The sequence below is a fragment of the Penaeus monodon genome, chromosome 6 (assembly GCF_015228065.2).
Source record: "Penaeus monodon isolate SGIC_2016 chromosome 6, NSTDA_Pmon_1, whole genome shotgun sequence".
Taxonomy (NCBI): Eukaryota; Metazoa; Arthropoda; class Malacostraca; order Decapoda; family Penaeidae; genus Penaeus; species Penaeus monodon.
Genome location: NC_051391.1, coordinates 21,907,149 through 21,919,648, shown reverse-complemented (window position 1 = coordinate 21,919,648; position 12,500 = coordinate 21,907,149). Strand labels below are relative to the sequence as shown.

The following is a 12,500-nucleotide window of genomic DNA, read 5'->3' as shown; positions in this document are numbered from 1 at the left end:
TATTAATGCATAATTATAATATATATATATATAATAATATATATATATATATATATTGATAGTATACGTGTTGTGTGTGTATGTTTGTGTTGTGTGTGTGTGTGTTGTGTGTGTGTGTGTGTGTGTGTGTGTGGTGTGTGTGTGTGTGTGTGTGTGGTGTGTGAGCATGTGTGCGTGTGTGAGTGTGGTGTGTGTGTGTGCGTGAGGTGTGTGTGTGTGTGTGAGGTGTGTGTGTGTGTGTGTGTGTGTGTGTTTATCTATTCATGAAATGTATATGTGTGTGTGCATCAAGCACACAGATGTGTGTGCATATATATGCGTGTGTTGCGCGTGCGTGCATGTGATTCTCTGATAGAATATTCACATATATTCTATGCGGATGGCAGGTTTTCCTCCTCCCGCCTCATATATGTGTGTGTGTGTGTGTGTGTGTGTGTGTGTGTGTGTGTGTGTGTGTGTGTGTGTGTGTGTGTGTGTGTGTGTGTGTGTGTGTGTGTGTGTTATATATATATATATATATATATATATATATATATATATATATATATATATATATATATATATATATATATATACAAGCGAGAAGAGAAGCAAGCGAAAAGGCTGGTTTGTTTCTTAGTGCCAAGAAAACTAAGATCATGAAGATTCGAAGATAACCGGCAATGAACGATGATGAGCATGTTACAATCAATGGAATGATTGTGGAAAATGTGAAAGAGTTCACTTATCTTGGAGCTGTTTTAACTAATACATATGGTGATTCACCGGAGATAAAAAGAAGAATTACCATTGCCAAAAACACCACAGTTGCTCTCAATAACATCTGGAAAGACCGAAGCATTACCTTACGGACAAAGCTGAGGTTATTGAACTCATTAGTTTTCCCAATTGCGTCATATGGTTCCGAGTGTTGGGTGCTGAAGAAGATAGACAAGAAAAAGGTCAATAGTTTTGAAATGTGGTGTTACAGACGAATACTACGTATTAACTGGACAGAAAAGAAAACGAATGATGAAATGCTGAGAAAAATAAATTGTAAAGACCGGCTGTTGGACATCTTGAACAAAAGGAAACTAAAGTTATTGGTCATGTGATGAGAAGTAAACGTATTGAGAAAAACTTGCTGACAGGGATGGTGATAGGAAACAGAGGAAGAGGCAAACCGAAGACAAGACTGAGCAACAACATCAAAGATATTTGCGGGCTGTCGATGGTACAAGTGGAAAGAAAAGCGCAAGATCGAGTTGAGTGGCGAAGGATGGTAGAGAGGTCCACGGCTGCTCAAACATGAGCATACCGTTATTGATGATGATATGCATATATACATACATATATATTAATAATTTACGATCTGTTCACCAGCGATATCGAGTAAAGGTATGTTTAATCAGGTTTTAGTTCATACCAGCGTCTTAGTAAATTGAGCTGAAAAAAATGCGCAATAATTACAGCCTTTAATGTTGCAATACTGTATGATGCCATTATATTCATCATAATAACATCTAAGTTCTGACGCCCCTTGTTTGCGTCCCTGGAATACTTTGTTGCAGTGTGTTATCAACCACTTTTTTCAAGACAGCAAGACAGGCAGCGAGGCCAAATCGGCCGCGCGTCCGTGTGCCCCGAAGTGACGCGGTCATTGTGCAAAAGGGGAGGAGAAAGAAGTTTCCGTTGATCACCGGTAAGGAAATACAGGCGCGCTGCGGAATCATAACTGAGGATAATGCAGTCGGGCCAAGCCAAGCGGCTACGGCTTTGGACATGAGCTATTGCCTGCATACATAACGGGGAGAAAATATGCACATTACTAACTGCAAGGTGTCTATCGTTCCGTCTAGGCCTCTTTTTAATCAGTTCTAAAGAGATTATACATACGTACAAACATGCATACATACATACATACATACATACATACATACATACATACATACATACCAATATATAGACATACATACATACATGCATACATATACATATGTATTTATGCATGTGTATGTGTCTGTGATTAACCTCTACACATCCGCAATTGGAATAAAAGTTAGTTACATAGAGAACTTTGGAGAGGGTAACTTACTTATCAAAAGGTGGATTCTTCTTTTACTACGTTCAGTGGTGAAATTATGTCACAATTTCAGAAGCGCAAAACGGCGAACGCGCTACACCGCTCCTCTAGCCAAACAAGGCTTATCAGATAGCTAAGACGATTAAACTTTTCATCTTGCTGTTTTTCGTCTGAGCTCTAGAGAAAGTTTAGCAGCGAACTGGCTTACCATCCTGACGGCTTGGGTACTCATGCAGGGGACAGGACCGCCTGTGTGCGCCGACACTTAGCTGCACAAAGAAGCTATTAAGACGAGACATTAGCATTATCTGTGGATGTGATGATGTGGAGGTCGTACTTGTAGGGGTTTTTTTCGAATATCACAAAGGGAACAAAACGGGGGCATTCAAATGCGTGCAATTTTCCTTTTTGCAACCCAAGCGCCAACTACAGCAAATCTTCACGAAACGGATGCCGTCGCCACTTAAACAACTGACTATAAATATCATCGCATCCCCATAAAACTTGTGATCTCATTCTTTCTGCTCCAAACACATGTGTCGTCCCAAGTCTGTATGAATCCCAAGCGTTTCCCAAGTGTTTACCTCGGTTGAAGTTTAAAGCCGTCAACGCAACGCTGACGCTGACTTGCGCCGGCTTCGAGAATCGCCTCTCGCCTGAAGCGGGTCGCTCATGGAATTATATTATTTGAAGGATTCGTTTGAATCTACGCGTCTTACTACTGTTTTTGACAGGAACGTTCAGTGAAGCCTCCTGAACCAGAGTAATCATATGGAAGAAAACTGAAAATAACATTTACCATTAATGTAACAAATATTTACTAGTACCTAAAATACAGATCTGTTATTTACTATATACATACATACATGCATATATATATATATATATATATATATATATATATATATATATATATATATATATATATATATATATATATATATATATTCTATATATATATTCTTATATATATTTATATATATATATATATAATATATATATATTATATATATATTCAAATATATTATATATATATATATATATATATATATATATATACGTATGTGTATATATATTTTTTTTTGTGTGTGTGTGTGGAGAGTAATTGGTACTGACAAATACTCGCCAAATGCGAGCAATTAAAATTAAAGGAAAAAATCGAATTTTTTGGAGCTAAATTAACAATTTGTTTGTGTTAAATCAAGAAAAGAAAAGGAAAGCTTGGTTTGATCTTAATCCTTTATTTGATCCCAATGCATTGTCCCCAACAATTCATTCCCAAGCACAGTTTTCAATCCCCTTTGATTTGTCTTGCATTATGTACCTCGTATACTTCCTTTCCTGGCAATACTTCTGTTTTTTCTTTTCACTTTCATATTTACTTTTGTCTCTACCCGTACCTGTTTACAAATGAACATCTATTAGCACAAACTGGAACAGGAGAGGTACATGGCACTTTGATTTCTGTGAGGCTTCAGTATTTGGCAAGGAGTGGAGACAGGAGGCTGCATTAGATTCGATTTTCGACATAATGTGGTAAGGGTCGCCAAATGAAAACACACCAAATGCGAGGCTTTATTACATACAGTTTTATATATGTGTATATATATAAATGTATGTATACATAGATATATGTACACACACATATATATGTATGTATGAATGTATGTATGTATATATATATATATATATATATATATATATATATATATATATATATATATATATATTGCAATAGCGCATAGACTTAGCTGTATAACTACCCTTCCTAACAATGACTTGAACCTCTGCCACTCTAGGCGGTAGAGGGTCGTACCTAGAGGACATCTCATCAGGAAAGGTAGATATACATATGCGTGTAGATGTGGCATTCCTGAAATCTACAACTCATAAATAGAGGGAAGTGGCACTTAAAGCCGAGTGAACTACATATGGCAGTGCCACTGCTATGAAGTCATCGAGGCGCCGACCCATATGGAACCTGGTTTTTGTTTGGAACAGCTTAACGTCGTTTTCTCCAGCGTTGCCATTTTCTAGCGCGGTCGAAGCGAATATCGAGATCACTTCCGAATGGTCAGTTAGCCTAAGGCAGCCGCTGGATGTCGACTTTCGCTCCGTTCAGCAATTAGGGCAGCTGTCCGAGCACGCCGACGGGATGCCAGCGCTCAAATGACACAGAGATCTGGAAAAGATGATAACACTGGTCTGAGACATTAACGAGAAGGTGCGCTGGTGAAAGTTATGCCACATTACATGGTTCACTGAAACTGTTTCATTAGCATCGTTAGGATAATAGCAGAAATCAGCAGTATGATAAATAGAATGGAGGATGAAAGCAAAGATTTGAATATTTGTCTGTATATTTTGTGGTATATATTAGGACTTAGTGTACATATTTCTTAGATGTCCTTTCTTTGAATAAAAGCTGACGTCGACTCGCTTGAATAATTCCATATGCTTAGTTGGCGGTTACCCAAGAGGTATTCGTAATACTGACAAGGAAGATCCAGATTCAGGGCTGCCCAGCTTGTGCCCGGCCGCGCCTGCAATGGGGTTGCAAAACAGAGCGGAAGGGCGTGAGGCAAGGTATGGCATTGCTAAAGTCATTCACTCAATCAGGTGGGATTACAACACTCGTTCAATCTGGTGATGATGCACCACATCTGGTTGCCAGCGATTGCTACTTGAAGCGCACTCGCACATTGCTGACCCGATAATCAGAAAAAAAGTATTAATTGTTAATTAAAGTCGATCAGTAAGGTTTAGTCAATGGAGACAGTATCTGACAAAATCTTCTCAAAATCTTATAGACAGAAAAGAGAAAACAATGTTTTCGAGTTGATGTACGGTACATCGGGTGGGCAATAAGTTACAAGCAACATGTCCCCAAATTTTAATACGAGGAAAGTAGTCCTAAAAGGCGGGGGTCACATTCCTAGGATTCATGTAAATGTCTATGCTGACTCGATGGGATGCTCATTTAAACACAGTTCAGTCTCGTCTATCAGAAACAATGGATTTTTTCTTTCTTTTCAAGCTATCTTCCGACAGCTTGAGAGTGAATGAATAAGTTACCCTTTACCTTTATTACACTCATGCACACACTTGCAGGCGTTCATATTTACTTCGATATATAGATATAGATGTGTGTGCGGGGACGCGGTCTACTAAAGGCAGGAGGCAGCACATATATGCAATATACATATATAGGTAGTTTGATAAAAACAGATGTGTATATGCGGTTGTGTATGCAGTATTCCCTTTCTTTTGCTGTTCAAATTATAATCGCGAAAACGAATCCACGGAAATATATGGAGATAAAACGGCTTCTGCCAAATATCAGCTGAAGCAGCGAGTCCAGAGCATTTTCTTTCGCTTTGTGGAAGTTGCCTTTTTTCCATCATTATTGTTCTGTAAAAAGGGGCCAATTTTCATATGAATACTTCGTAATCAAACTCAGGCTTCAGGAGATGGAGATTCCTTTTACATATTGCTACGTAATGATCAGCTGATTTGTCACGTCTGCGCACAAACCAGAAACAGGCGGTCCAGGTAACGGGTGTGTTTAAGAATTAGGAAATTTTGTTTTATTGGACCGTGCGCCATTTTCGTGTTTTAAACGAACTCAGAAATAACCTTTTCGTCATTATGTATTCAGATACCACGATGTCTAATTTCTGAGAGAAAGAAACAGGCCCTGCCTTTGTTTTTATTATCATTACCATTATTACTATCATTATTATCATTGTTTTATCACTAGTATTATGATCATCATTATCATTTTTTATTATCAGTTATTATAATTATTATTATTATTATTATTATTATTATTATTATTATTATTATTATTATTATTATTATCATTATTGTCATTATTAGTACTAGTATTGTTATTATCATTATTATCATTATCATGATCATTATTATTATTATTACTATCATTATCATTATTAGAAATCAGTGCAGGTGCACACACCAATCGCCGCATGCGAGTGCATGGGTGCATCCATGCACACACGCATTATTATCATTGTTATTATTATTATTATTATTATTATTATTATTATTATTATTATTATCATTATTATTGCGTTCGTTATCATTATCATCATCATTTTCATTATGATTATCAAAATAATTATTATTATATTACTATTATTAATATTATTATTATCATTATTGTTATCATTATCATTATTACTGTTGTTGATTTCAGAGAGAGAAAGAGACAGGTCCTGTATTCATTTTCATTACCATTACCATTATTGCTATCATCTTTATCACTGGTATTGCTCTTATCACTTTTATCATCATCTGCATTATTTTCATCATCATCATCAACATCATCATCATCATCATCATCATCATCATCATCATCATCATCATCATCATCATCATCATCATCATCATCATCATCATCATCATCATCATCATCATCATCATCATCATCATCATCAGTTGTCATTATACTATCATGTGTGTGTGTGCGTGTGTACTAATATGAATATATGCATGCATGTATTCACAAAAACACACGCATATGTATATGTGTGTGCATATTCCCTCACTAAAAGCAATCCCTTTCCTCTCCACTCGCCACTCGCCACTCACGACCTCCTCCCTCTCGCAGCACGTGGCTGGTGGCGGCGGGGCGCACCGTGATCCCGGGCTCCGTGTACCGCGTGGTGGTGCAGGCCATCCACACGTCGCAGCCGTTGGCGATCCGCGTCGGCCTCGCCCATGCGGGGGAGCAGGTGGCGGCCGGGAAGGCGTTGCTCAAGCCGGGGGAGCTCAGCGAGATCCTCATGAAGGTAAGTGCGGGTGGATAAACAATTTTTTTTCTCTCACTCTTTCATGATGTGTAGCTTTATTCTCTCTCTCTCTCTCTCTCTCTCTCTCTCTCTCTCTCTCTCTCTCTCTCTCTCTCTCTCTCTCTCTCTCTCTCTCTCCTCTCTCTCTCCTCTCTCTCTCCTCTCTCTCTCCTCTCTCTCTCTCTCTCTCTCTCTCTCTCTCTCTCTCTCTCTCTCTCTCTCTCTCTCTCTCTCTCTCTCTCTCTCTCTCTCTCTCTCTCTCTCTCGTTCTTCTTCTCTCTTCTCTCCTCTCTCTTGTTGTTCTCTCGTTTTAGTGTATATATCACATAAATAGACTACATACCAGTTTCAAATGAAATTAGTTACCACTGACTTAAAATGCCCTGCTTAGTAACTAATGACCTAAAGATACAGCCGATGATCATGTATATAATGATCATCAATGTGGTCGTATTTACTTAAATACTTAATGATCATCGGTTCCTTTGTAGGAAAAGGATTCTTGTAAATGTATTCGAATGCGATTCTTGTAATGTTGAGTATAGTTTTTTGTATCATCCAGAAATCCCTAATACTTTGATACATTGTTTGATGTTCGTGGTTGCTATAAAACACGATATCATCGAAGTTTGTACAGACATACAATGTTTAGAAAAGAATTTTTTTGTTAACTTCACATAAAAAAAGTTAACAGAAAACCATTAAACTACTTCATATGCCTTTGTGATTTTTAATTACAAACAAACATTGTGAAAGCTTCAAACAACGTGGAAAAAGTACCTAGATACTCTGCAACTTATCTTGTTTACACACCACTCTACCCATGCTGTTGAAACTTTCAGATATATATATATATCAGATTCAGTCAAAACATTTTTTTTCTTTTTACATACATTGTTCTTCATATGAAAAGTGGAAGGTGCATGACGTATTGCTTCTTATCGTATCTACCGTGTGTGAGTTCCGTGTTCACGTAGAGCCGAATCTCAGACAACTGGATAATTCTGACGATCTCAGGCATTTACTTGTCTTTTTGCCTGAATTATATCAACAAATCAAGAACACATACTTTACTTTGATATGTCTGAGCCTGTAACGTTATACCATAGACGTTTATAGAGGTACAGAATGATTTTGAAGATATTCATCCCACTGAATTCAATACCACATCATATGATTCGGACACATTCTTACCATGTCGTGTCAGCGATTGTCATGATTTACTTCTAATTTTACCCATATAGAGTGAACATGCATTTGATGTACTGCTGGCAAGGCTCAGAAATATTTTATACACCTTTAGATAAGAATTTTGTATCAAGAAACTGACGATATACGGTGTTATTCATAATTAATGAAAATAGAAATCCCTATCTGCGGCGTACGTGTAATATGTCAAGGAGTGTATCACATTGCATCAAGGAAGAGCCATACAAACTGATACAAACAGAAAAGATGGTTCAACAGGTTTCAATGATTTGTGCATAAAGGGCAAACCTGTACCAAAGTGTTAAGGGTTTCGGGGGAAATTTACTGAGTTTCAGATTTGTTTGTGAAGGAAAGTCGGTCCAGGAATCAAGGAGTCAGCAGCTGAAGGAGGCCGAACGCGCTCTCTGTACGGCCACAAATCCTGAGTCAGGCCTGTCTCCGAATACATGCACACTCATAAATACACATACATTGATCTTTCACCTTGAAAAAAAAAATCCAAAGCTGAATATTCGCCGATAAGAGGATCATCAGCATTATCGACATGATTGTATATCAGAATATTCTGAATCCGGTTTCGAAGGAGCAATATTCAGATAATTACATCCATGTATTCATGGTGTGTGTGTGTGTGTCCGTACACACACACACACACTATACAGCGGAATGTATCCTTAGCCTACAAAGCAGATGCCTCGCGGGGCGACTTCTGGGAGTGTCATGGGGTGGCAAAGACCGATAATCCGGCTCCTAGTTTTCAGCAGAGCGAAGGTATATATTCACGGAAGTGTTTTGCCTACATGTCAGTCTTGGCCTTGTTTTGTTTTGTTTTTCTTTCTTTTCTTTTCTTTTCTTTCTTTCTTTTGTGTTAAGGTAAAGGCAAAAAGGAAGAAAAAATATAATTGTTTGATCATATCAACGTAAGGAGTGGAATCTTTTCAGCCTCAGCTAATTTTGGTAATGACGTCCATTCCATTTTAACTAATGGATGTCCAGGAGAGATAATAGCTTCCTGTCAAGCAATCCTTTGTAAAAGAAGATTAACTATTGAGGCTTTATTTCCGTCAGATTATATATATTATATAGGTTTATATACTTTATCTATATCAATATCTGTATCTGTATATCTGTTTGTCCTAGTTCTCTATCTTTTTATTTTTCTACGCGCCTCTCTATCAATCTAGCTGTTACTTGTAATCTATAAAGATGTCTGTCATATATATACTCATAACTGTGATTCTATCAGTATTTTTATTTTGTCTATCTACACTTGTATATCACACGCGCACACGCACGCACACACGCACGCACGCACGCACGCACGCACACACGCACGTACACGCACGCACGCACGCACGCACGCACACGCACACACGCATACACACACACACACACTCACACACACTCACACACACTCACACACACACACACACACACACACACAAGCACACACACACACACACGTACACACACGCACACACACGCACGCACGCAGACACACACACACACACACCACACACATACGCACACTGATAGAGTGAAATGATTTTATACATTTCCTGAGTACTGAACATGGAGAATATATTTATATGTTTTGTACAGGAAAGTTCCAAAAGATTACATCTAAAACTACATCATCCTAAGTAAGATTTTTCTTTAGAAATGACCTAGTAAGACCTAATTCCAAAATATACAGTTCTGCCGCGAACTTATTAAAATTGCTGATTCACCACACCACAAAGCAAATGGCGTGCAACGCAAAGCTTCGTAATAGGTTTTGTGCACTTTACTCCCACTCAAACAGACTTGCGGACACCATGGACACCAGTGTTCCAGTTAGCAACCTAAGTGCTTGAAAACCGTGCATGGCACAAGCGCACACACGTAAACATACACATTCAGTATTTTTTTTTTCTATGCAGTTGTCCATATGGAAAAGAGATTTCGGGTTCTAGGCAACAGCAAGTCATGAGATAACGACTGGTGTTCCGCGCATGGAATTGTGAATGCAAGGTCGCTGTTCTCATGCGGATATTTATTTCATCTAAAGTTTCCCTCAGTGGCTTAGTTTCATATATTACCTGAAATTATCATTTATACCCATTTCCAGTGTCCTTCGGAAAACAAAAAACTCCATAGCGTAGGGCATGTGCAGATTTCTAACATGCATGTGTATACATTTATGAATATATAGTATCATTGCATAAAGATATTAGTAACACCCCGCAAAACTGACAAACACTAATCTTTCATGCTGCAGGATGTATCGTGGAACAGGTTATCATACAGCCTGTAAAAACTCATCAGTATACAATCCTGTGCCCCCCCCCCCCCCAAAAAAAAAAGTGCTTTTAGCCAGCACAGAACTGTAATGTGTTTCAGCTTGCGCAATAGTTCTTTTCTAGCACTGTTTTTTCATCAGAGTTGTAAAAATTATACAATGTATTATTTATTCCATATATATCACATTATTCGCAACTCAAGCACTGCAACTTCTCGGAGTTTTCGACTGTCGTTTTTTTATTATTTCACTGAGCATCGTTCAGATATAAATAGAACCTGATTTTCCTTGTTCAATAAAAGTGGGCGCCTGCCAACCGCCTTCGGCACTTTGATAGATAATGAACATAACTAAGACGAATGTCAGTGAAATTATTACAGATACCACATTTATATAACTCATATGTGTGTATGTATATGTACGCACACGTACACACGCGGACAGATAGAAAACTAGTTCTTTAGACAGATATCTATCTATCTATAACTGTTTGTCAGTCGATCTATCTACCTGTCTGTCTGTCCGTCTGTTTCTCTCTGTCTTTCGAGCTTTATACATATATATGTATTTATTGTACACACACACAAACACACACACACACACACACACACACACACACACACACACACACACACACACACACACACACACACACACACACACACACACACACACACAAAAACACAGACACACACACACACACACACACACACACACACACACACACACACACACACACACACACACACACAGCACACAGCAGGTGTAAAAATGCCTGCGCTCCGTTTAGTGGCTCGAGCCCGATCTCACGGCGAGAATATGACATATCGGCATGAGAGGTCAAACGCAAGTGTCGTAGGGGTAGTTGCCGCCGTGGCATAAGTGTTAGGGCACTATTGAGAGGTAATTAATTGAGAGGTAATTTGGCAATGCCACCCTTGCCTGATTGGATGCCATTCCAAATCAATCTCGGTTTCGGCGTGCTAACACTTGTGCCACGGCGGCGACTTCCCTTATGACACCTGCGTTTGACTTCTCAAGACGATATGTCGTTTTTCTCGTCGTGAGATCGGGCTTGAACCAGCATTCAGAGCGCAGGCATTTTTACGACTACCTCGGCGGGGAATTGAACTCTCGAACTATGAGAGCCGAATCCAGTGCTCTAACCAATGGACCATCGCGGCAGTCATATATATATATATATATATATATATATATATATATATATATATATATATATATATATATATATATATATATTCTTTACTTCTTCTTTTAACGGTAGGTTCATGTCTGAGCCGCCGTGGTCACAGCATGATACTTAATTGTAGTTTTCATGTTGTGATGCTCTTGGAGTGAGTACGTGGTAGGGTCCCCAGTTCCTTTCCACGGAGAGTGCCGGTGTTACCTTTTAGGTAATCATTCTCTCTATTTATCCGGGCTTGGGACCAGCACTTGACTTGGGCTGGCTTGGCCACCCAGTGGCTAGGTAGGCAATCAAGGTGAAGTTCCTTGCCCAAGGGAACAACGCGGCGGTCGGTGACTCGAACCCTCGAATTCAGATTGCCGTCGTGACAGTCTTGAGTCCGACGCTCTATCCATTCGGCCACCGCGGTCTTGACGATCATGGGCTTCCATGATTTTTTCTTAGCAATTTAGAGCGGTGGTTTGCCATTGCCTTCCGCCCGGTGTTTTTATCGAGTCACCATCTCTATTTACCCGGCACTGACTTGAGCTGGCTTGGCCACCCAGTGGCTAGGCAGGCAATCGAGGTGAAGTTCCTTGCCCAAGGGAAACAACGCGCCGGCCGGTGACTCGAACCCTCGAACTGAGATTGCCGTCGTAACAGTCTTGAGTCCGACGCTCTAACCATTCGGCCACCGCGGCCCCCATATATATATATATATATATATATATATATATATATATATATATATATATATATATATATAATTTCTGTATTTAATCATTGGTGTAGAGGTTTGTCAGGAGAAAAATAAAAGTTGAGTGGAATCCCCCAGGCTCCTTCTCAATTCGCAGTCTCCAACTAACTAGGAGGAACTATCTCTGCCGCTTTAAAACAGTTACACTGTAATACACCAGACATATTATTTGGTGAAACCAGTAATCAGTAGAA

The 12,500-nt window shown here is 39.0% G+C and overlaps 1 protein-coding gene across 1 annotated transcript in view; it reads left to right on the top strand.

The window, feature by feature from the left end:
- LOC119574344 (CD109 antigen-like) overlaps positions 1-12,500 on the top strand; it is a gene marked incomplete at its 3' end in the record, with an annotated part of 112,647 nt that overhangs the window by 39,205 nt on the left and 60,942 nt on the right. Inside the window, 1 exon segment of the mRNA XM_037921549.1 lies at positions 6,693-6,873. Within this exon segment, the coding sequence (XP_037777477.1) occupies positions 6,693-6,873 (181 nt within the window).